A 27,437-nucleotide genomic window follows, 5' to 3' on the forward strand; every position below is an offset into this window, starting at 1 on the left:
AATACAGCTGCTACAAATATTCGTTTACATGTCTTTATATGTATATACATTTCCAAACCTCTCGGAATAAAAAACTATAAGCAGATTTGCTAGGTCACATGTTAAGTATATGTTTACCTTTATTAGGAACTGACAAACTGTATTCCAAAGTTGTGACACCATTTTACACTCTCACTAAGAATATTATGAAATTACAGCTGCTCCAATTCCCACCAACATGTGGTATTATGAAGTTTCCTTCACTTCCACCATTTTAGTGAGTGCACAATGATATACATTGTGGTTTTAATTTCTGTAAGGATTACTGATGCTGAACATGTTTTCATGTGCTTATTGGCCTTTTGTATATCTTCCTTTGTGAAATGTTAAATCTTTGGCCCATTTTTTACGGATTTTACTGAGCTATAAGCATTACTTTGTATATTCTGGATACAACTCTTTCGTCAGACATATGTATTATATTTTCCCTCAGTCTGTGGCTTGCCTCTTCACTTTTGTAACAATGTTTTTTGAAGATTTTAACTTTTTTTTTAATAATTTTATTTTTTATAAACATATATTTTTATCCCCAGGGGTACAGGTCTGTGAATCGCCAGATTTACACACTTCACAGCACTCACCAAAGCACATACCCTCCCCAATGTCCATAACCCCACCCCCCTTCTCCCAACCTCTCTCCCCCCTGAAGATTTTAACTTTGATAAATTCAGATTTGTTATTATTTTTTTTTTATGGTTAGTGCTTTTTGTGTCCTAAGAAAGCTTTGCCTAGTCTACGGCCATACCATTCTGAATTCACCCGATCTCGTCAGAAAGCTTTGCATACCATACAGCTGTAAAAATAATCCTTATGTTTTCTTCTAGAGGTTTTCTAGTTTAGGCTTTACCTTTAAGTTTATATTCTACTTCTAGCTCATTTTTGTGAATTGTGTGAGGAGAAAATTAAGGTTTTTTTCATAGTACCAAACAAACTAGTATTCTATACCATTTTTTAAGTTAAGAATTTCCCCAATTCATTTTTTTTTCCAATTTATTTATTTTCAGAAAAACAGTATTCATTATTTTTTCACCACACCCAGTGCTCCATGCAAGCCGTGCCCTCTATAATACCCACCACCTGGTACCCCAACCTCCCACCCCTCCGCCACTTCAAACCCCTCAGATTGTTTTTCAGAGTCCATAGTCTCTCATGGTTCACCACCCCTTCCAATTTACCCAAAAGCACATACCCTCCCCAATGTCCATAACCCTACCCCCCTTCTCCCAACCCCCCTCCCCCCAGCACCCCACAGTTTGTTTCGTGAGATTAAGAGTCACTTATGGTTTGTCTCCCTCCCTATCCCATCTTGTTTCATGGATTCTTCTCCTACCCACTTAAGCCCCCATGTTGCATCACTACTTCCTCATATAAGGGAGATCATATGATAGTTGTCTTTCTCCGCTTGACTTATTTCGCTAAGCATGATACGCTCTAGTTCCTCCCCAATTCATTTTTAAACTTAAAATCTATCTTCACTTAGTTATTACACAACTGCTTGCAAAAGAATCTACACAAAAGTATACAACTCACATAGTAAGAACAATAAGCCTGCTTTATAATAAAACTAAAAATACCATGTTATAGCAAAAACTCATTAACTTTCTCTAATGTCAAATAACCTAAATATCTGTGCTTAATGGTAATTTCTATGTAACCAAAACTTCTTGAAGTTCTCACAGTATTTCATTAAATTCCAATCCAAAATGTGGGACAAAGAGCACTGAAATCATCAGCAACTTAAACACAATGTATGTTTATCTTTAACCTAAAGATCCAGACCTCAAGTACCACATTATGAAGCAGACAAGCTCACCTGAGTAGCTGCAGACTGACAGGAAGATGACGATGACGACGAGACAACAGGAATGTCAGACTGTACAGCAGCCACAGTGGTAGCGGGTGTGAAAATCAGCTGTACAGACAGAAAAACCAAAAAATACCCTAAGACAAAAGAACGTGTCCCACACACAATGTATAGCAGGCAAGAGAGACTGAAATTTGTGACAGAAAGACAATGCAGTTTAGGACTGTCCTCTAAGCAAAAGGTTTTACGTGACAAAGAAAAGTTTCTAATACAGAACTCAAAAAAAAAAAAAGCATAAACATTTTGAAACAGCTCATGATTCTGATGAGTAGAAAAATAAATCAGTGCTCCAAAAAGAAAATGTATTTTGGTAATATGAAATCCTCATACCAAATTTTACCCCAAATAAGCTATTATTTACTCAAACTTTTCCCAGCTCAGAAACTACTATGGCAGGATTTCTAAAATGAATTTATTTTTAATAGACAACCACTCTTGAATACAAATTTCAGTGAGAAACCTGAAAAGAAACACAAGAGTCTTTTCAGTCTTCTTTATCACAAAAGATAACTATGCCCCATACTACAGGATTTCACTCAGCCACATGGGATCTACAATACAAACCAAATTGCTCTTGATTTTAAAACTAGTCATAAAGAAATATTCATTCCAAATGTAAATGCCACATGTCAAAATACAACAACAAAACGGCCTGCAAAAAAGCTTCACATCAAATAAATAAGGAAGAAAGACATACTCGATTTATTTACTTATCACCGTCTCTTCAAACGTTATTTTTCAATGTTAAAACAGAATGCCATTAGTTTAAAAAGGCACTATCAATCCATGCAGAGATTATCCAATCCAATTTAGTATATTATGATAGTCGTTTCACACAGTGTGTAAATACTCTATTTTAAAATTGCATTAGGAGTTATTCAGGTCCTCAAACTATTCCTGTTTAAGTTAAAATTACTGACTATAGGATCTTTTAAATTTCAGTTCTTTAAAATACTAAATTTAAGTGAATTAAACAATGAAGTATAACTTTCACAAGAAGGTAACTGCCAGAACAAACAACTAAAAGCACTAAAAATAAAAAGATGTTTGTTCTATTTAGCTTGAACCATAAGAAACTGTAAGTTTTATAAAGAGGTCAAAAGTAGTCACTTCAAATGATTCAGCCTAATTTTAAAGCACATTATTAATTAAATAAGATCTCTTAGGGGAAAAAAACCAGAAGTATGGTAATGTCCACTGAATAATCTGTAAATAAAAGGTGGGTCATGTCATTGTTTCCTATTAGAAATATGATGGAAAACTTTCTTTATAATTTTAGTGGAGAACTAGGGATCCAGATATATATTTAGTTCATTGGACAAAAAAAGAATATTAAGTAAATACACACTAGACCAAAGCTCTTGTCTAGCTACCTGCAGACATCAAATAAAGTAAATGCTAACCAACGCCTTAAAGAAGCTCAACAGGTCTAGGAAATCAGTAGGTACTCAAATACAGAAGAGCCAAATTAACATTCCTGTATTAGCAAAAGATTAAAGTGAACATAATAACACAAATATTTTGTTAAATTTAAGATAGGAATAACCAAAGCTAAAAGTTATCTGGTAAATTACCAGGAACTCCAATACAGATTTAAGAAGATGCCACAGTATAAATTCTAACTTATAGTTAATAACAACTTTTTAACATTGCTAACTATTTAATCAAATTTAAGTTGTCAAAGATATACAATGATTTTTCATATATATTTCTACATATCACTGCAAACATTAATTTTAACTGTAAGATGCCATCAATTATAAATGCACCTCAATTTGAGAGATGTTAAGATGTGAAAAAAGTTTGAAATCCATAAAATTCGATATTAAAAAAACAGTCACTCCATGTTACAGAATCTGTTAGCTTCCCAATGTTACTATTTGATACACCAAGAAGCCCTACCAATTAAAAGTAGAATTTTTCATGACGTAAATGTGTAAGAGCTAAGCACATACATATAAAAAATTTTGTTAAACATTTAAGTATTAAAAATGCCTCTTATTGCATCAAATCAAGAAACATTTCGATCTCTCTCAAGTCCTTAAACACTGAAAAAATTTGGTAGCTCATATCTTACCATTTGAGCTCGGAGATACATTTGAGCTTGGCTTGCCGTTAGGGTAGGGGAGGTACTCCCTAGTAACATAGTCTGTTGGGTAATACTGCCGCTGGTAGAACTGGAAGCCTGGGAACGGCTTATTAACTGTGCAGGTGTAGGAGAAGTGGAGAGGTTGATCTAAGGAAGAAAACATATTAGGTCATAGGCTTCCATTTCTTGCTTCCATGCCAGTGAATTTCACCAAGCTGCAGTTAGGCAATCAATGGTATAAACTATGGCTAAGGAACCTAAAAGAGAGGGCTTCATCTATGACAGAGCCTCTCTCACTATTTTGGGCAATTATTTGCACATATGCAAACAACAATATGTACTGAATAGTAATTAGGATAATTTTTAAGGATATGCTCAAGGTGTTTCATTCACTAAGATTTCACTATCTTAAAATATCATTTCCACTACCTCTCAAAAATTAGGGTTAATATTCTACTATTTTAATATTCCACATACTAACTTAAAACATCCGAATCAACAGTTTATACTATTTTGTCAGATTCTGTCACATTTTGAGGGATTTCTCAGGCAAACAAAAATTAAAACACAGATAATCCATTCACATATATATAAACACACATATAACATATAATTAGTATAATGTTCTCTCTCAAAAGCTCTCAAAGAAATACAATTGCTACTTGTCAAACAGATGGAAAAATCCTGAATTCTGGTTACAAAATTAAATTATAAGCACTACTGTAAAGTTATAACTTCTGTTAGAAAAAAGAAAACCAGTTCAGAGTCTACCTCTAGGATATATGAGAACCTTATAAATGGGCCTTATCTCTGAAGGCAAACTTCACAAGGAAGTAAAGGGCAAAGGGTGATGTATACCCTTTTTTATTTTTCCAATTTCATACCACAAGCATATATTACCTTTTTTTTCTTCTTTTTTTGTTTTTCATTTTTCTATTTGGGACTTTTTTAATTTTTATGCATTATCCATTTTAAAAATTAATATTTTAGTAAGTAATATAACCTGATCTCAAGTACTTTTTGTGAACAAATAATAAATTTAAGAAATAAGAAGTTCGGGGCGCCTGGGTGGCTCAGTGGATTGGGCCGCTGCCTTCGGCTCAGGTCATGATCTTGGTGTCCTGGGATCGAGCCCCGCGTCGGGCCCTCTGCTCAGCAGGGAGCCTGCTTCCCCCTCTGTCTCTGCCTGCCTCTCTGCCTACTTGTGATCTCTCTCTCTGTCAAATAAAATAAATAAAAAATCTTAAAAAAAAAAAAAAGAAAGAAGAAATTATAAAATAGTTTTTTAAGCTTTTGATTCAAGCAACAAGGTAGACTAGCCTAATATAGCCATATGCCCAAATATACTCACTGAAATGCCAAAGCAACATGAAATACCAGAACACAACTGAACTCCTAAGAGGGGAAGGGGGGGAAATTCCCAGGTTCCAGAAAGGAAGAAACTCTAGCTGACACCCAGCACCAAGGCAATCTCAGGGGACACTGGTCTAAAGATAGAAGACCTGATTTTGAGCCTATTTCAGAAAAGAGCTAGAGGTAAAACCCCTATTTTGAGCCAAGATCGTCAAAAGGGGTGCTCAGTATGTGAGAAGAGAACAGGAAAAGCTCCACTCATATGCGCTAAGAACCAGCAAGGAAGCCTGCCTTCTGCCTTGCCCCGAATGGAAGGAGAAAGGCTCCTATGAGAATCAAAACCCCAGGCTTGCACCATGTTGGGGGGGTACACAATCCAAATCTACACTACCTGCAATTTCATAACCCATCCCAAAACATTAGCATTTAAACCAGTCCAGGACATTTGGTAAACTGAAAAAGTAAGACATCTGGTAAATTGAACAAGTACCTGGAGGAGGCTAAGTGAAGGCCATACTGGAGGACCTCTCTGTGCTGGTTTTACATAATTTCCTATGAGTCTATAATTATTCAAAAATTTAAAAGTTTTTTAAAAACTGAAAAAACTGTATAGAGGGTACAAAAGAGTTGATTGACTAATTCTCTAAACTTATCTGTATCTTTAAAGTATTATTAATTTTAATAAAATACATTATACTTACATCTATAATTCAGTGCATAAAGGCAACGAATACAATATATAGAATTATTCTGCAATATGCTTTTTGCTCCTAGCATACCACTAACGTCACATTAAGCAATAATCACTAACGCCGCCCATCTGACAAATTCAATGGATCTTTTCAGACCATTCCCTCTCAATCTTCTTACCAGCTCTTCTTTCAGGCCCAACCTCAAAATGTTCACCCCCACCATTTTTCTTCTTGAACTCCTAGATTACCACACCCACGCTCCCACAATTGCAAAAAACTCAAACCTGATGACTCTAAATCCTTAATTATAAACTCATTCTGAGCTACAGATCCACATACGTACAGAACACATCTTTCTGGGTATCTCTTATCAACTCATATTCAACATGTTCAAACACCATTATTCCTTCTTAAGCCAGCTTCTGCTCAAATAATCACTGGCATCTACTAAAATCCTACAGAACAGATGATCTGGAAGTCATCCTGATTCTTCCTTCTCCTTTACCACACATACAAAACCAGTCACATCTTACTGTTTATACACCTTTATTTTCTTTGTTTTCATTTTAATCACTTAGTTTTAGAGTCTGGGCCTATGGCACTTCCAGCTAGATTACTTCAACAGCCACAAACTGACCTCCCTGCCTGTAATCTTGTTTCCTTCTACTTGCCAATCTTTCCCTCATTTAATTAATTAACTATTTAAAAATGTGGGTAACATTCTAGCATCACTCCTCCCACTCCTCCATACACACCTTTCACATTAGCTATATGAAGTTATTTGCGATATCATAATGTTCCACACCTCTGTGGTCCTAGTAACAATGCTCTGGACTGGTCTGGGCATCCCCCTAGTCACAGGTCCTACCCCATCTGTACCTATGTAGTGAACAGCCCTCTCTCAAAAAGCATCTGCTCTAATAAGTTTTTTCAGGCATCCCTACATCCCACAGAACTATTTCCCTTCCTTTTTGCTTGTTATCATTGATATACTTCTATCTCACCCTTCTAAACAATCATTTCTATAAGGGTAGGGATTATGAACTATTCATCTTCATATACCCAATATCTACAAAAATACTTTCATTCAATACATTTATCAAGTTAATGAATACCATGTTATTTTAAGACATACTTCATTGTTTCAATGTAATATATAAGCTCATCATAAAGAATATCAGTGTGAATGAGGAAAAAAAAAACAATTTTAGTAGCATCCCTAACAAAGCAGAGTAAAAATGCAGAGACAGTGTGGTGATATTAGCTCAATTCCAGTTTTGATATGCTACATAATAAGTTATTAGTAAGCCCCCCCAAAACTTACTATTTTCCTACATGTCTGAATGGACATTTTGGATAAAGCCTTACTAAAAAGATTAAATCACCTTGCAGGATAAAACTGGACCCAGGTTTTCTGACTCACGTATTTTGGCATTCAGAGTGGTTTCCTACACCCTGATAGCTTGTAAATTTGGGTCACTGCAATAATAGTGCCATGGCACTTTTTTTCAGACAGTGGAAGGAAAAGAGAAGGGAGGGAGAGAAAAAAAGAATGAACTGTAGTCAGGATAGACCACACAGTCTTTAAACAGAAACACAACAAAAGTCTTTCTAAAAAATGACTGGATGGTAGCTAAAATGCCTGAGAGTGCTCTTTAAGGAAGCAGAACGCACAGTATGAACAGAATGCTTTTCTTTTTCTTAAAAAAGAAAAAAGGAAGTAAGAAAACAAAATAGTAACTTCCTAACCACCTGCATTTCCATTTTGTCTAAGTTGTGAGAACAAAAAACCAGTATCATGTTTATTTTTAAGTTCCACATAACAGGTAACATTTTAGGCAGTGTCTAACTCACTGCCCAACCCATGAATGAGGGCAATTATACCTCTACAAGAAGTCCACCTCCACAACTGGCCTAACTTTAAAACAAAAACAAAAACAAAACCTTCCCTTCCACTCCACAACAGATAAAGCTCTCCCTACTTTCTGCTTTTCTCTGCTGACCTAAGCGAAAGGCCTCAAATCATTAGCATTATGTTCTCTGTCAATTCCATCCCAACATTCCTAACTCCTTTTCCCTTTAAAGCCTTGGCCAATCCTGTCACTTCATACCTGAAACCCCACACTCCCTGAAGGAACTCACTCTTTGAGCCCTTATTACTGGAAGCTCTCTTCCCAGTTGGAAGCACTAATTTCAAGAGTCACCAGAGAAAACCATGTCTACAAAGAAAAGCTGTTTAACTCACAATCACATCTTGGTGTCCCTCCAACACGAGGTTATGTAGGCTTTTTGGCTCAGAGTACTCCCTAGAACCAAAGCCCATCTGAAAACCATTGATGCCATTTGACCGATCAAAATCAATCAGGTATATTTACAGAAACATAGTACACAGACATTAAAAGGATAATGTATACCTGTATTATTCAACAACATGAAAATATCTTTATAACCAACTGCTGAATGAAAAAAACTATGGAATAACATATCCTGAACAATCCCATTTACATAATTATATAAGTATGTGTCCATGTATACACACGTATCACATATGAAAAAATGTTGAAAGAAAAGCAAATGTATATACACACAATAATGTACACTCATAAAACTGTATATTATTAAATCTCATATAGATATATAGGCATACACACACCACTTTGGAAGAATAAGCATCAAACTGTAAAAGTGAATAATGCCTACTAGGGGTAAAATTTAGGATAACGTGTATTTTTTTGTCTTTTCTGTGTAGGTACTAACTTTAGAATCAGAGAAGAAATGCTATTTTCCTTTTTTTTAATGTTTACTTTAGTACATTGTTTTTACCACTTTTTTTAATTTTTATTTTTATTTTTTAAAAATATTTTATTTATTTATTTGACAGAGATCACAAGCAGGCAGAGAGGCAGGCAGAGAAGAGAGGAGGAAACAGGCTCTCCGCGGAGCAGAGAGCCCGATACAGGGCTCGACCCCAGGACCCTGGGATCATGACCTGAGCCAAAGGCAAAGGCTTTAACCCACTGAGCCACCCAGGGGCCCCTGTTTTTACCACTTTAAAGCAGTGTATACATTTTCTTGCCTCATTATTCAGTGGGGATTTGTATATGAGTAATTTAAGTATCTAGAATATAAAATGCTATATTAAAATTTCAAATAATAATATCTACCCATGAAGGATTTCCTTTAAGAGACTGTACTTTCTCACTAATAATATGAAATAAAATGTGAATCCTATTTATTACAGAAAACCATTATTTCTACCATTTGCAATACATGCTATAAACACAACAGCAGGGACGCCTGGGTGGCTCCGTCAGTTAGGCATCTGCCTTGGGCTCAGGTCATGATCCCAGAGTTCTGGGATCAAGTCCCACATCAGACTCCTTGCTCAGTGGGGAGCCTGCTTCTCCCTCTGCCTGCTGGTCCCTCTGCTGTGCTTTCCCTTTTCCCTCTCTCTGACAAATAAATAAATAAAATCTTAAAAAAAAAAAAAAAAAACACAACAGCAAAACAAGAAACCTCATAACTTCCCATTTGCTTTCAGATTTTGATATCCTAAAAAATTTGCAATGCTGAAACAATTAAAATACTGGAAATACAGCATTCAGCAATGGGGATGGTTACATAAAATAAAGTGCATCCATACCGTGCAACACTATACAACAGCGTGAGTGAGTGAGATTGACCTTTGTGTGCTAGTACAGAAAGAGCTGAAGACTGTTGGGTGTAAAAAACAAAATGCAGAATATTGTGTTTCCAGTGTATAAAAAAAAAAGCACATTAACACATACACACACATTTCTTTATGCTACATATGTCCATAATACATAGGTAAAGATATGGAGGGATAACCAACAAACTGAGAAGTCAGAAGGACTGAAGAGGACTTCAAGAAGGCTGAAGGGAACTTAACACTTTTTCACTTTTTCTGTACTACTGGAATATTTCACAAGAATGCACTAAAGCTCCTCATGACCATACAAATATTCAGACTACAGTTTTACTTTAAGGTAGTATTAAGTTTTGGAATAGTCTTCTAAACTCAATTACTTGAAATTACATTTTTAAAAATCCTTGATTAAAGTGCCTCCTAAAATAGGTATTAGGATGAGAACATTAGCAATAGACCACTGGGAATGACTGGTCATAACCAAGTACTCTTCTCTCAGAAAAAAACCTGTAACGGGTTCATTTGATATGTGATTGATCTGACTTAGACATGTTTAGAGAAAAGTAAACATTTTTAAGGTTCTTGATCTAGAAAACCATCTCACTGACTCAATAAGTGTACTCTTTAGAAAATTTTTTAAAAACAAATAACTAGATAAGTATACAAAAAATATATAACAGAACTCCAATACAAGTTTACTCATAACAGCAAAATTTCTAATATAGTACATGAGGGCTTCAATACATGAACTTTGGGGAGATGCAATTCAGTGTATACCTTGATCTAGACTCAGAGTTATCTAGAAGAAAAGAGTAACAAAAACCACTTAATTAGACAAATGAATTTTACACAGAAGAAAAATGGGGTATAAATGACTAAGGAGGCTAAACGACTTGCTATAAGCACACCACCAGTCAGTCACAGAATAAGGACTAGAATCCATGTCCTTCACCTCCTCCGTTCTACCCATCTTTCATGATAACCCAGAATTGGTAGTGAAATCATCATGTACTCTTTCTTGTGACTTGAATTTTCAATGAGATGCACAAGACATCACTAATACCAGACTTCCACATGAACTCCAAACTCATATATCCAATGTTTACTCAACATCTACCATAAAGTCAGACTGTCCAAAACTTAACTCTTGATTTTCTTCTCAACACCTGCTTTGTCAGATCCTTCTAAATGTTTAGGCCAAAATACTACAGTTATCCTTGACTCCTCACCTTTCCTCACATCTTTGATTCAATCCATCAGCATACCCTATTAGCTCTAATTTTAAAATATATACAAATTTCAATTAAAAAATACTGGTGAAAAAAAATTATCTAGAATCTGGCCAACTACTTCTCATCGTATCTACTGTCACCATCATGGTGCAAGCGCCCAATCTTTCTTGGATTACTACAAGAATCATCTAACTTGTCTCCCTGCTTCTATCTTCACCCCCCACAACCTAACATTGTCACTAAGTTAAAACCTGAGATCAGGACGCCTGGGTGGCTCAGTGGGTTAAAGCCTCTGCTTTTGGCTCAGGTCATGGTCTCAGGGTCCAGGGATCGAGCCCCGCATTGGGCTCTCTGCTCAACAGGGAGCCTGCTTCCCCCTCTTTCTCTGCCTGCCTCTCTGCCTACTTGTGATCTCTGTTTGTCAAATAAATAAATAAAATCTTAAAAAAAAAATTAGAATTAAAAAACCAAACAACAACAAAAAAACCCTGAGATCATGGGGCTTCCCTACTGAAGTAGCTTTCCAATAGCTTCCCAATTTGAGTAAGAGTTTTATAATCTCCTTATGACTGGACTACAATTACCTCTCTAATGTCGTCTCTAACACACTACCACTCTCTCATTCTACTCCAGCCACAATACTCCTTTCTGTTCCTTGAGCATGTTTGCCTCCCTAACCCTCCTTCAAATACCATCTTTATTAGCAGTGCCTTCCCTGACCACCCTAGTTAAAATAGCGAATTCCCTTATCCTATTCCCCTTTCTTGCTTTATTCTTCTTTACAGCACTTACCATCTGACATATTATATACCAGCAGTTTACCATCTGTCTATCCCTAGCTCCATAAGAACAGAGAGTTTGTTGTGTTGCTGTGTTCCCGTACCTAAAGGGTTTTGACACATATTAAATGCTCAATAAATATTTGTTGTATCAATGAGTGAATATATGAATGAAAAAAATCATAAAACTAACCAGGCTTCAAATGCTCATCTTGTCTGGCACCATAACCAGAAAGCTATTACAAACAAGGTTTTTTCCTTTTTCACTAAAATAGTACAGTGAATTTAAGTCAAAACATCTGGGATTAATGTAGATTATAAGACCAAAAAACAACAAAGAAAAGATAAAGGGAATGAGATACAAATAGCCCTTGAGTCACTTAGAGACTCATGATTGCAATTTTTCAGCTACATAATCCTTTCCAGCTGAAAATGCTCAATGAAGCAAAAGTATATAGAGAATGATAGTATAAAAGTATATAGAGAATGATAGCACTTCATTTACATTAAAACAAATAAAATTAACCACAGGCCTATTTACATTTATGTATAGAAACACACAGTAATAAATAAGAAAGCTTTACACATAACTTTTTCACAGCAAAAGGGACTACTGAGAAGGGATGTCCCTTTTACTCTACACATTTGTAGTGTCTGTACCTTGGACAACAAGAGCATATTTGTGTTTTATTTAGGCAATATAACAATTAACAAAATAGGGGCACCTGCGTGGCTCAGGCAGTTGAGCAATCTGCCTTAGGCTCAGGTCATGATTCCAGGACCCTGGGATGGAGCCTTGCGTTGAGCTCCCGGCTGAGCAGGGAGCCTGCTTCTTCCTCTCCCCTACTCGTGCTCTCTATAGCGTGCACACTCTCTCTCTCTCAAATAAATAAAATCTTTTTTAAAAATTAACAAAATGAAGCTCTTCAGTCCACTTCCTCAGAGAAAACTACTGATTAACAATTTGTTATGTATTACAGATATTCTTCTTGAGTCATCAAGCAGATATATAATTTTTTAAAAAGTAATTTAAATGACAGGAATTGTTTCCAGAAAGATGGAACAGACATACTTTTCCCTATTCCTGCCCCTGTGGAACAGACATACTTTTCCCTATTCCTGCCCCTAAATATAACTAAAAACCCTGGATGTAACATACATAACAAGCAAAAGAAGATCCTGAAAGGTGGAGAAAAGCAGACTGGCTAGGGACCTCAGAACACACAGGACCACGTGGTTGTGGGCTCCCTGGTTTTCCTTTTATCTTATATAAGCCAAACTTAGAGCTGAAACAGTGTGTAACCCAGAAACACAAATGGGTGCAAACAAAAAAACACCCCAAAAGAAGCCTGCTCTTTCTAGCCAAATGAACAAGAAAGAAATTCCCTAGCAACATAGAAAACTTTTAGATAGTTGCTCTACTCCAGCCAAACACCACAGAAAACACTGTGGCCCCACACACACCAGCAAAGACTTCCACCTACACCAGGTTGTAACAAGGCACCTCAATTGCCATAATCCCTCCAATGGATAAGCATCAGAGAAGTAGGTAGAGGTAGAGAGCCAGGACTTTTATCCCAGCCATGCAGGAATAAACCACCTCCACCAACCCACCCCATCCCTAAGGTATCAGTGGACACCAAGCGGGGAGCCATAACATGGCATTCTTATTCCTTCCCCCCAGCCCCTCCATCCAGGGACACATCCATGGAGGTCTAGTGAGGAGCCAGAACTCTCCCCCCGCTCAGGAATTTTGAGAAGCACCCTCTCAGGTGTCAGTCTACCCTCAGACGGTATTAAGAAGTTGGCACACATTCCCTTTCAGAAGCCAGGAGCCAAAATGCAAAGTTTAAAATGATCCATAGTCTCATAATACTCAAAATGTTGAGGTTTCAATCAAAAATCACTCATACCAAGAACCAGAAAGACCAAAGCTGAATAAAAAAGACAACGAGTGGATGCCAACACCAAGAAGAAAGAGATACGAGAATTCGGACAGATTTTAAAGCAGTCATTATAAAAATGCTTTAAATAAGCAACATGAGCACACTTGAATGAAAAAGCAAAATCTCTCAGCAAACAGAAGATATAAGTAAGAACCAAATGGAAATTTTAGAACTGAAAAACAGAATAACCTAAAGAATTAACTTAATGAGATCATACTACACATTTTTGCTTTTTTCACTTAGTATCTAATGAAAATCTAAGTCTCTCTGTATACATACATACAGCATTTTTTGTTAGCTGTAGTATTCCTCTGTATGAATTAACTATGCGTTAATCTTTGATTAATGGGCAATTACTTATACTGTTTATAATTTATCATTATAAGTCATGCATATTTGACAATTATGTCATTTTTACATGATTATCTGTCATAATTATCTATCATTTTTAGTAAATGACATCACTAAAAATAACAGTGATAAGTGAAAGGGAATGCACAATTTAAAATTTCATACACAATGTCAAATAATCCTCCAGAAAAGCTGTACCAAATACATTCCCACTGATAGTAAATGAGTGTATCTACTTTCTCACATCTTTGCCAACAATGCGTATTGGCTCAATGTTTTTCCTTGTTTTCTAATTTGAGAGATGTCATTGTTATTTTTATATACATTTCTTTATTACTAATATGATTAATATGTTAAAAAATACATGTTTAAAAGCCAGAAATAGTCTTTCTTTTGAAAATTACCTGTGCAGGTCTTTTGTGAATTCTCACTGTTTATCTCACCACTATAAAAGAGACCTTGTTATTTCACAAATATAAGCTGGTCGATCTACAAGGTACAAATATATTTTGAACCATTTTTTAAGTTTGTTGATGCTTTAACTGGTTTAGGGTTCATTTTGACAAACCAAATTCAACCAAATCTAAGTCCTGTTCCCTTAAAGTACAGAGACAACAAACTAAACCCTCAGTCCCAACTAGTTTTATAGCCAAACAATCATAAAACCACCACTCTCACTACTGATCGGTGTCTAGAATTAGTCTTTCTGTTTTAATGACGGAAGAAGAGAATGCTTGCATCCACTATGTACCTATATATTCAATTAACAACAGACTTCTCCAGTTTCCCGAGGTCATAATCCACTCTTTAATAATATTCCATTTCCCTACTGGGATCCCACTTCTACTTTAAACCCGCCTTAATCTGGCTAAAAACTTGACAACCTACCATCCGGTCCTTTATTATACTAAAGGCTGGAACCTTCCCCACAGGCTTTCACTATTAATCTGGAACCCTACCTTGAAATAACCAAAACTGAAAATTACTAGACTGCCCCCTAACATGGGTCATTAGTATCATTACCTAGAGATTTCTGCTACCAGATTCTACCCCACTTTTGGAGACTGACCCCATATTCACTAAGCTACCCTGGTATCACAATTTGGACAGCTAGTCAACTCCCTTGAGCTATTATTCAGCTGGGATCAAAAACAAAGCAAATACAATGCATTACTCCTTTTTTTTCCTGGACATCTGTTCTCCCTGCTTACTTCTTTTCCTCTAACAACCAGTCACAGGTTCTGGCACACTTTATCATATGAGGCTGCCTGGTTTATGACAAGCAGCACTAACAACATCATAAAAAATAAACACTATCACTGTAATTATAATTTCTGTGAAAGTCACATACATAAAATCATAATGAGAGAAAAACAGTTTAAAAGGATACCTTTTAATAATTTGAAAAATTAAAAACACATCTTTATCCATATATACCCTAATGTTATTCCAGTATTTCCTGGAATAAAAAAAACTGTCTATAATTTTTTTAACCAGACCACAAATGTTTATGAATGCTTGCCTTAACTACCAATGTATTAAAGAAAGATATGACATCAATAATCATATTACAGTTATTAAAGCTTAGGGCTAGATTATACTACTGAAATTTTTTATTTTCTTCAGCCTAACATTTTCAAGTCATAATTTATTATCTAATTTTACATGTTCCAGGATACTTCCATGCTAAAAAAGAACAGAATTTTTTAATTAAAAATGTCATGGCCTAGTTGGTTAAGCATCCAACTCTTGATTTTGGCTCAGGTCATAATCTCAGGGTAGTGAGATTGAGCCCCACAACAGGCTTGGCACTGGGCACAGAACCTGCCTAAGAGTCTCTCTATCTCCCTCTCCCCTGCCCTGCCCTGCCTTTCTCTGGCCCCCCCCAAAAAAAACAAAGTCAGATCAATATCCAGAAAAATAACCATATGCATATATATGTGTGTATGTGTGTATATATATATACACACACATATATAACACACACATATATATATATATAAAAAACATATATATAACACATATATATATAACACATATAGATAGAGTATCAAGTCAGGAAAGCCCAAACCCTTAGACAAAGAAATACAGCACAAGTTCATCATCAATTTCTTAGCAATCTACAAACTAAACTCTATTGGAGTCAACTTTATAAAGTATCAAAATATTATCCTCCTGGATCAGGAAAAAAACAGCTGGTAAGGATATGATTAGGTTAACTTAATGGATCTCAACCAGAGGCAGTTTTGCCCTCCAGGAAACATCTGGCAGGGTCTAGAGATATTTTTGGTTGTCACATTGTGGCAAGGAAGGAGGACATAGCCTACTAGTATCCAGTGGCTAGAAGCTAGGCATGCCGCTAAGCATCCTATAACACACGGCACAGTCCCCCCACAAGAATTATGTGCTCTATAATAGCTACAGTGATGATGCAGAGAAATCTGGAACAGGTGATGAAATGTGAATATGGACTACACTGTATCAATGCTAAATTTCCTGAATCTGATTATTTTCATGTCGCTCTGTAAGAGAACAACTTTCTTTCTGGGAAATACATATCAAAGTATTCAGAAATAAAGGAACATGTCTCAACTTACCTGCAAATGGTTCAGAAAAAGATATGTCTATATGTGTATATGTAGAGAGAAAGAATGAATGGTAAAGCAATGAGCCAAATGCTAACAACTGGTGAATCTGAGTAAAGAATATACAGAAATGTTTATTATTTTTCTAACTTAAAATTATATCAAAATAAAAAGTTAAGTATTATAATGCCTGAAAATTTCTTTCAACTGGAAAACTTTATACAATTTCCCAGTATATATGTGTAATAAAGCCAAGCAGATTTACTCCTTTCTCAAAATAAATTACATTATCTTGAATAGATACTTGTAAATTTGGTCAAGATAAGGAAGCATAAGCTGAAAAGTATTAATTTCTAAAATGTGAAGTGCCCAGAAAAACCTAGAAACATTTATGTGTCAAGGGTTAACATTCTTTAGTATATTATACTATATCACACAGTAAATGCATGGCCTAATACCCCTTGCACTGTGTATTTCAGGCTTTCAATACACACTGAAAACTGCAAACATTTTGAATCACGTAAGATCTGAACGAAATCAATGGGAAAATGTGTATAAGAAATTATACAAAAACATTTTTTTTAAGACTCAGATTTTCAGAAGCTTAATATTAGTTCCGGATTCTTGAAACTTACCACTTCTGTTTCTAGGCACTTATTACTTAAGAAGCAATCAACAAAACACAATAGCAACTTTGTAAACAGTAACAGTCACTTTTGGAAAACAGTAATTAAAATTTTTAAATCCAGGAAAAAAATTAGGGCACTTACAGATGTCTGGGACATACTTGACTGTTGTGTGACACTTCCTGTTGGGGATGTAGATGGTCTTCCACTGGACAAACTTGCCTAAAATAATAAGATCTTTATAACAGATCTATAAGAATCTAAAGTTAAAAGCTTTTGGTACCAGGATACCACAAAACCATGATAAAAGTCAAAACGTCTGTTATAAACCAATCCATTTCACAGCCAACATAGATTAAGCTTTGGCCAAACAGATTAAGAGGAAAAGAAAAAGCTGAACGATGAAAACTGAGGACCCAAAGGCTAATCTTATTTTAATGCTGCACCCATTGTCAGTTTTACTCAACAGCTCTCTGTCTTCTTTGAAGTGAAACCACCCATAAGAACATTATGAAAAAGAAATTGTAGCTACATGAAGTACCAGTGGGTTTCAGTTTCCTAACTTGTATCATGAACACGAGGTTATTTAGAAGTACACTAGGAAGAAGAAGCAACAGCTGGGGGTGTGTTTCTAATAAAAATAACTCTTTTTCAGGTTTAGTCAACTGAGATCCTCCTTTAGTAAGAAGATTTAAGATTAAATCTCACATGTAGTTTTATCTAAATAAACAGAATAACAAAAATCTTTTTTAAAACAAGTATTTAATCATAAAATTATCCTGTTATCAGTAGGAAAAGTGGGTATTAGAAAGCTTCATGGATACTATTTTAGATAGAAAGTTTCTGGAGTGATATAGTATTAACATTAAACATATTAAACACCTCTGAAGAATGAAAAACAGCAGTGAGTCTAGAAAAGGAACACCTCTACTTTACCTCTTATAATTTTATGCAGTTCAATTTTTTTAATGAATGTAAATTACTTACATTAAAAAAAAAAACATTTTTCACTGAAATGTAAATACAATTCACGTAACCTGAAGTATTCACTGTTGTACCTAGAATTTTATACACATATTCCTGACACTTGCACTGAATTTCTGCAGTGCAAATAAAAAGCAGTGGGACAAAAGCTAGTGACAGAGCACCATATAAGACATAGCCATATTTGTTTCATTAACTTCTATTTGGCTACCTATTAATTTTTTTAAGAAAAAATAATCATAGGACATTTAAGGATTCTGAAATAACTCCCAATGTATTTGTTTTCAGTGATTATCTGTTAAGAATGTCAACTTTTCGTTGATGTTGGCCTCATAAACTCTCCACTTATGGAAGTCTTACCTGAACAGCAGCAAGGCTCTGCAGCTGGGAGCTGCTCAAGTGCTGCTGCTGCAGCGCGGCCGTGTGCAGCATCAAGTGCTGCTGCTGAGCGGCGTACATCTGCTGCAGGTACTGCGCCGCGGAGCTGGGCGGCCGGTGCAAGGCCTGCTGAATCACCTGCGGGCAGCCAATTGAACCAAGGTCAAACGTGGATCTTAACGTTCATCTGAACCATAAAATAAAGTACGAAAGAACAGGCAGTTGAAAATTTCACTGCTTTAATATTCAATGTCAAGTTTATTAACACAGTTCTCTCCTAGTTACACATTACTGAGATGCACTAATCTATACAAATTACAATCATCCAGAAGAGACAATTCACCAAAGAACAGAAGAGCCAAATGAGCACTTGAAAAGATCTTCATTCTCATTAGTAGTCAAAATTTATAAATTAAAACAAGATACTATTCAGGGCACCTGGGTGGCTCAGTGGGTTAAGCGTCTGCCTTCGGCTCGGGTCATGATCTCAGGGTTCTGGGATCGAGTCCCACATCGGGCTCTCTGCTCAGTGGAGAGCCTGCTTCCCAGCCCCCCCCACCCCCCCCCACCAGCTGCTCTACTTGTGATCTCTGTCAAATAAATAAATAAAATCTTCAAAAAACAAAAACAAAACAGAACCAAGATACTATTCTCCAACTTTCAGATGAATAAAGATTTAAAAGAATACTTCCACTAAATGGGAAAAAAGATACTCTCATAGTGTTAGTAAGTATGGAAACTAGTATAACTATTTTGGATAAAACTTAGTAGAATTCTGGGCTTGGGTGTAGAGGGAATATGCACTACCCTACAGTAGTTACAAATAGTAACACAGAGGTGCCTGGGTGGCTCAGTTGGTTGAGGGTCTAACTCTTGATTTTGGCAGGTCATACATGATCTCAGGGTCTAGAGAATGAGTGCCGTGTCGGACTCTGCACTGGGCATTGAGCCTGCTTAAGAGTCTCTCCCTCTCCCAACTCTCTCTCTCTCAAAAAAAATAAAATAAAATAAAAATAGCCCTGTAGATCCATTCTGCCCAGTATAGCAGCCACTAGCCACACGTGTCTCCTGAGTACTAACCAATGTAGCTAATGCAACTAAGAAAATTAGTTTTTGATTTTACTAAATTTTAATATAAATAGCCACATGTACTTCGGAGCAACTGTGTATTGAATACAGACATATCTACATTTATCGACAACACAAGAATTCCCAATATATTATTAGGTGAAAAAAGCAGATTACTAAATGGTGTATAGAGTAAGATACCATTTTTATATTAAAATATTTAAAAGAATATTCAGAAAAACATTAAAAGATTCCCGAGAGGCAACTAGATTTAAGGTGATTTTTACCTTCTCATGTGTATTTTTCTTTAAATGTCTGAAAAAAAATCTGAGTAGTATTATATTAATAATCACATAAAATTATAAGGATGTTTCATGTTTTAAATTAATTTTTTAAATGTTTTTTAAATGTCAGATTCCTTTCAACATAGAATAAAACTATTTTAACTAAAAAAAATTCCTGAAAAAGTGTTAATTACTGTATTTGCTAATGAAATATAAAATCTGAGCCTGAGATTTCATAAACAGATAAATGTAGGAAAGTCAAATATTCTAAAAACAGAGAAAAATCCTTTATCCTTTATCTGTCCAAACCCGTAAGTCAGACTACGCCAGTCCTCTGCAACCATGTCCCAAAATCACATCATGCCCACAGTGACTCTTAAACAGCACAGAACCCTAACCTCAGCATCAACTACAGAGTTTTCAGAGCTAAGGGAGTAACAGAGCCATAACCCTACAGCTTGAGGTCTGAGTCAGGATACCATGAGCCATAAAGCAATGAATCTCTTTATTCAAATTCCAAGAAAACATATTTCCTTGTGTTAAACACTTTCATGTATACATAGCTCATCTCTCCAACTACAGATTGCTAAACCTGCTACAGATTCTTATCACAAAATCAATGTAGGAGTTTGAACCTTAGTTGCAGAAGACTATAGACCAACATTAAGTGATAGAGAATTATAATAGTATGCCTTTTTGGTCAGGTAAATCTATATATGTTCTTTAAATTACATAACAAAACTAAAATCAAATTGAAATAAGAAATGAGTAATCTATTTGACACATTTTTGTCAGAGTATAGTCATTTCTTATCATCAACATAGTCTTTCATTGTCATTCAACCACAGACTCATGGAAGAGAGACTCATTAAATACAAATTAAAGGTAAACTGCACTGTTCTTATATTGTTTCTCTAAAGAAATGAAAAGGGCAAAGAGTATTCACAGGAATGAAAACAAATGCCGGAAGGTATTAAAGAATTCCTTAGGTAATTCAATAAATATTGATTTGATTACATTTTGGGGGTAACAATTATATGACTTCATAAGAACTAGTGTTAGTGCTATTTGTGAGATACATGTATATCTACACATTTCCAGTTAACACTTAATTTTTTATTAACACATCCAGCTTAGGTAGAAACTAGAGATCAAAATGGCACAGTAAAATACCACATTTCTGTGTCCCTTGCCTCAAAGAAAGGTGAAGAACATTAATAACACATTCCTCATTCCTGTCTGAACTTTTGCTGAACTGACTCAGCCTCTCAACAATTTTGATTCCACCCCATGGTAACTTCAGAATCCTAAACAACAAATAGCAATGAAGTGGAGAGAGGAATATCTTGCAAACAACTAAGTTATTTCAGAGTAGAATGAAATTATGGAGATTGTAGAAAGAGTAAGCAGGTACAACAAAAAAAATAAAAACTCAGAGTGGTTAAAGGCACAACTCTAAAACCAGACAATCTACTAGCTATGTGAATTTAGGAAAAGTTATTTAGCCCATTTAAAGCACCAGTCTTCCCACCTATAAAATGGAGATAATACCTATTTCACAGAGGTGTGCTGAGGATCAAAAGAGATAACCCACGTAAAGCGTTCATCAAATGCTTGGCACATAGCAACTGTTCAATAAATACTAGATATTATTATTGACTGGGTATATATATTGTGCCCCACACAGTTCTAATGCTTCTTTTAATCCTCATAACTGGGGTGCCTGGGTGGCTCAGTCAATTAAGGCTCTGATTCTTGGTTTCAGCTCAGATCATGATTTCAGGGTTATAAGACTGAGCCCCCACAACCAACTCAATAAGCAGCTGGGAGTCTGCTTAGGAGTCTCTCTCCTTCACTCCCCCTTAGCTCCTCCCCTTGCTTGAGCTCATGCACTCACACTCTCCAGCGCTCTGACTCTTAAAATCTCTCTCTCAAAATCTTTTTTTTTTTAAATCCTCATCATAACTAAGGAACTAGGTGGTCTTATCCTCATTTCAGTTTCCTGATGTGCAAAGAGATCACACCCCTCATCCAACACTACATAGGTATTAATGATTAAGAAGATGGAATTCAAAGAGTGTATCAGACTGTAATGCCCATGCCCTTTTTATGCAATACCATATTGTCTCAACATCCGTTATTATAAAGATTAATTTTCTCAACCAAGTGAAGACCTAAAACTTTTCCTAAATATTCCCTTCCCCCTCGGCCCCCAAGCTTAAAATGGATCCTCCTACTTAGGTTCTTAGACCACTTGAGTTTTAAATGAACCTCTTAATACATCTACAGACCTGAATAGATCTTCCTAAGTCTATATTTTGGGTTCAAATACAAAGAACACAGAAAAACCTAAAGCCATTCTACGTATCAAGGCTGTAGGTTGAGTTTCTCCACATTGCAGCAGCACCTAGAGTCCTTTCAGCTATAATTTTCCTGACATATGATTTTATAGGCCACCTGCTGATAAATATAAGCCCTGTCAATAGGATTATTAAATAACTTTTTTATTGTTTCAAACATTAACAATCCTAACTGTACTCATTTAGAGAATATCATGTGACTCATCTGAGGACGTGAAACAATAGTTTCATCTGGCTTAAGAGAAAAGTAATGACATCCTAAGTCTCAGTCTACCACGCATCCTAACTGAAATACCTGTACGGCATGTCGGTCTGAGCCACTGTAGACAGAGATCTGTGGTTGCTGCATTCGAGAGGAGGAAGTGGTGATAGTGGTGGTGGTCGTGCTGCTGGTTGTTGTCGACACAGAAGATGTGCCAGGGTTTGGTTCACTATCCATAGCTGTACTGTGGTCCTTGAATCTGTCAGGTAACACAAAGGATCTGCATTGGCAAAAGCATTATTTCATGGGCTTTAAAGAATATTTAATTATTTCAAAGAAATAATCAGCAACAATCTAAATTTTTAAGACCCTCCCAAAATGGCATACATCGCACACAGTCACCATAACCACTTAGAAAGGAAAAGTACTTCGCAAAATACGTAGCATATTTGATAGTTAATACCTACTAACTTTGCATTCAAATGATTCAGGATAAACTTAAATAAATCCTGGCCTAAATTTTATCTTTCCATTACTGAAAGATAAGTGAAACCAGAACAGGTTTATAAGAGACCACTAAACTACCTAAAAAAACAAATGCTTAAGCAGCATCAGAGTACTTTAAAGTATTTTTTTACGTTCTTTTGTCCATACTAATCACAAATTAAAGTAATTCTTATCTATATATTAAAACAGGATGCCTAAGGACTTGTGTTAATTAGATTATTTCTGGTTACCATAGGCACTCTGCTTTAAAAACATGTTCTCTTATTAAATAATTTAAAAAACTTTTTTTAAGATTTTATTTTTTAAGTAACCTCCATATCTAACACGGGGCTCTAAGGGACACCTGGGTGGCTTAGTGGGTAGGGCATGTGACTCTTGACCTCAAGGTCCTCTTGAGTTTAAGCCCAACACTGGCATAAAACTTACATTAAAAAAAAAAAAGGTAAATTGGGGCGCCTGGGTGGCTCAGTGGGTTAAGCCTCTGCCTTCGGCTAGGGTCATGATCCCAGGGTTCTGGGATCAAGCTATGCCTAGGGCTCTCTGCTCAGTGGGGAGGCTGCTTCCCCGCCCTCTCTCTCTCTGCCTACTTGTGATCTCTGTCAAATAAATAAATAAAATCTTAAAAAAAAAAAGGTAAAAATAGTAATTTTTTATTAACTCACACTGGCTTTTCCCTTATTAGTCTATAACATTGCCCTTACTACATCTAATAACTCTGGTTACACTTATTAGCAGATTACTCTGGGAAAAAAGAGAAGCACCTGACAATTTTCCCACTTCCCCACAAAAGTGTCTTTTCACAAAGAATTGCTCCAAATTCTGAAAACAGCACAATTACGTCACTTTCCCCACATATGAACAATAAAGTTCATAAAGTACATTTTTGTACCAGACTTTTTGATTTCTTCCCCTCCAATACTGCAAACTCACTTCACTATTGTGATATAAACTTCCACTTCACCTTGAATCTATAATTTAATTCAATCAAACATTATATTTTAAGTCAATTCTGAAGCCCTTGAATTGTTAGAGAGTAGAACTGCAATAGTTTTTGTAGAGTTAGAAATGCACCAGAATGGTGAAAAGCACACCTGTGAATACAACAGTCTTATCTGCCTTTCTTAACCCCTCTTTTCTTCTGAGAAACAAAATTTGACACACATCACATCAGCATCATTGACAAGAATGTAACAAGAACACTTTCTACTTCATGAAAAGACAAAGGAATTTGGTACTAATTATGCATGCATACGCTATTCCCATATGGTGTCCTTTTATGTACAAATATTCTTTGTTCTGTACATCATTTATATAAATAGTATTTATATGCTCAAGGAATTAAAAGTAAAAAGAAAATTCAATTTAATAAAAAGTGAAAGGAAAACAGCTGACTTCACTTTTCTGATTAGTAAATGACTCACACAGCTTTATGCTTCTCTGGGATTTTGTTTTGTTTTTTTATAGTTTTTCAAACTGCCTTCTAATCATCAAATCACACCATCATATGGCAACTGTTCAACATCATTCAGATTTAGTGGTAGATAAGGTAAAGTTTTTACCAAATTACTGGCTTCATAACACTTATGAAACATGTAGCAGTGACATGCAAAAAGCCAACTTAAATTCTGGTCCTTTTAGAGTGGTATTCTATGCAATCATGTGGTCAAACTCAGACCCCATGGTAGGTATGTTCTGTAACAAACCAAAAACGGTCACAGATACTCCAAATTCTAGGCACAAGTCTAAACATCAGTGAGTAGAACTGGTCAAACCATTGTACTGCATTAGGAGACCTGGCACAAAAGAACAATTTTGCTAACTCCATCGTGTGCGTAGTACTGTCTGCAAAATACAGCTGGCAGTCCTGGTGCCCAAGAGGCCTACCCAGGAAACACTAAGTTTGAGCAGCTAGCTAAGGATACCATCACACCACACCGCCACACAAGAATATGGCCCTCTAAGGGTGCATCTACACTGCAGCCAGAGACCCAAGGGAGATAGGGTCTTTCTTCTGGGGTGTTTTCTGCCTAGCCAGACCCGCAGGAACATTTCTCCCCACCACCCTCCGCTCCAAGGCCCGCGCAGGGACACCTCCACGCCTCCCAGGGGAGGGCAGTGAGCAGCCTCGTCTCAGGTTCTCCTACCGAGGAGTAGTGGGTTGACGCCGGGGCGGGAAGGAGGGCAGCGCGAAGGAGGCCTGGCAGTGCCCGCCCAACCCTCCCCAGCCTCCGCGGGCCCCCGGCGCGGGCATCCGTGACAAGGCTGCCCTCGGGGCCCGCTTGCAGGGATGACAGCGCCTGAGGAGCCCTCCGGGACTCAGCTCCCGGAAGACCCCAGCGATCGGGGTCCCTGGGGTGACTCTGCGCGCAGGGCCCGGCCGATTTGGGATCAGACCGCGGAAGGGGCGCTCCCGCCTGGAGGGAACTAGACCCTTACAGTTGGCCTCCGCCCCCCGATATGGGCCAAGCGGGATCCCCAAAGATTTAAGGAAGCTCTTGGGTCTCCCATTCCCTGCACTGCCCGCCAGAGAGCCTTGAGCTTTCCCCTTAGGGGACATGTCGCTGCCCCACTCGCCCCCCGGTTACGACATCAGTCACCAGCAAGTCACTCACTCCGCTTCCGCCATCTTCTCTCCTCCATCACTAACACGGGCTGCGCATGCGCCCCCCGGCGGCCAGCGGAGGGGCGGGGTCGACTCAGCCCGGGGGCCTCCCAAGGTCACGTGGCGTCCTCGGCTTCCAATCCCCCCTCCCACCTGAGGCCTTGCGGGCTCTGGGAAGTAACCAGGTTTCCTTGTCTCCCGTCCACCCCTCGCTTTCTATTGCCTAAGGTCTCGCTCTCGAGAAGGGATCTGTAACCGAGATATGAAAAGTTGTGTTTAGACTGTTAAATTACATATTTAAAGAACATCTCAAATATACAAAAGCCTATGTAAATTGCAGAGAGTGGGATGAAAGAAAATACAAGAAGACTGGATGCTTGGAGTTCAGTGGGAAAGGAAATACTGTGGTGGTGCAGGGCTTGCTAACTGGGGTCAGTGGAACTATAGGTCCAAACCAGCAGGCTCAAAGATAGTGTTCCAGTCGCTGGTGAGGTTAAGGAATCACCCTGCTTACCCTATGAGTATCATTCATGTCTACGACATGAATTTACTGAGCACTTGGTAGGGATTGCAAACTTGAATACGAGAGAGAAGTTTGCTAGTACGTTTTACTGTTCAGTATATATGCTAAGTCCTCTGAGGCAGAATGAGACAAAGAGGAGTATTAAAAAAGTCCCTGTCTTCCAGGAAATCCTAATTTGGAGACTGGGGAGAGTTTTGTAGAAATATCCCTGCAATATAAGTGTTCTGAAACAGATCCGTTAAGTGATTTGGAAACCTTAAGTTCACAGAATAATCAATCTTTACCATACCTAACAGAAAAAAAAAAAGTGTACTGATCACAAACAATGTCTTCTTTTGGTATTTCTTAAGATGGTAGAACTGCACTAATTTCAAGAGCTGAGAAATGAAGTACTGACATAAATCTATCGTGAAGTGTCATGTGGTCTAATGAAAAGTATACTTAATCTCGGAAATCTTGTGTTTCAGGCTCTCCCTAGGGTAGGGAAAAGAACACTTCCAATGTAAACTAAATTGTCAGTTTACCCCTTCCCCCCTATCCCACCTCTGAGAACACGGGGGGTTTTTTAATTTTCTTTTGTTAAAAGACTTTATTTTTTTTTTTAAGATTTTATTTATTTATCAGAGAGAAAGAGGAGGAGAGAGCAAGCACAGGCAGACAGAATGGCAGGCAGAGTCAGAGGGAGAAGCAGGTTCCCCGCGGAGCAAGGAGCCCGATGTGGGACTCGATCCCAGGACGCTGGGATCATGACCTGAGCCGAAGGCAGCTGCTTAACCAACTGAGCCACCCAGGCGTCCCAAAAGACTTTATTTTTTAAGTAATCTCCACACCTAAAGTGAGACTCAAACTTATAACCCGTAGATCAAAAGTTGCACACAATACCGGCTAAACGAGCCGGGCACCCCTGAAAACGTGGTTTCTTTACCTTATTTTCCTCTCTGAGAGCAGTGCCTTTCCTACTACTCCTAGGAGAACTCCCTAAGAAAGTCCCCTTTGAAAAGTCCCTGTAGATACTTAAAAATAAGATATCATCACTTTTTCTTTCTTTTCTGACCTGCTCATATGGTGTCATTGTCATTTGACTCTCAAGAATCAGCTGTCCATTGGTATTGCTGAAATTTCTTTTAGAGAAACAAAAGTAAAGAAAGCACAGTCTTTTTTTTTTTTTAATTTTATTTATTTATCAGAGAGAGGGGGAGAGAGCACAGACAGACAGAATGGCAGGCAGAGGCAGAGGGAGAAGCAGGCTCCCTGCTGAGCAAGGAGCCCAATGTGGGACTCGATTCCAGGACGCTGGGATCATGAC

The 27,437-nt window shown here is 37.1% G+C and overlaps 1 protein-coding gene across 9 annotated transcripts in view; it reads right to left on the minus strand.

Annotated features, from left to right (window-relative positions):
- The window catches only part of PHC3 (polyhomeotic homolog 3), a 77,860-nt gene extending 52,215 nt beyond the window's left edge, over positions 1–25,645 (minus strand). For 5 of the 9 annotated variants that reach the window (XM_044251759.1, XM_044251762.1, XM_044251761.1 and 2 more), the window contains exons 1-6: positions 25,619–25,634; positions 22,593–22,779; positions 18,568–18,723; positions 17,368–17,445; positions 3,981–4,139; positions 1,853–1,951 (exon numbers count right to left, since the gene is read on the minus strand). In XM_044251759.1, coding sequence (XP_044107694.1) covers positions 1,853–1,951; positions 3,981–4,139; positions 17,368–17,445; positions 18,568–18,723; positions 22,593–22,779; positions 25,619–25,632 — 693 coding nt within the window. In that variant the 5' untranslated portion in view covers positions 25,633–25,634. Of the gene's footprint in view, positions 1–1,852; positions 1,952–3,980; positions 4,140–17,367; positions 17,446–18,567; positions 18,724–22,592; positions 22,780–25,618 lie in introns of all 9 variants that reach the window. The other 4 variants (XM_044251760.1, XM_044251767.1, XM_044251764.1 and 1 more) reach the window with 3 other exon arrangements.
- Positions 25,646–27,437: the final 1,792 nt, after the last annotated feature.

The sequence above is a fragment of the Neovison vison genome, chromosome 6 (assembly GCF_020171115.1).
Source record: "Neovison vison isolate M4711 chromosome 6, ASM_NN_V1, whole genome shotgun sequence".
Lineage (NCBI taxonomy): Eukaryota > Metazoa > Chordata > Mammalia > Carnivora > Mustelidae > Neogale > Neogale vison.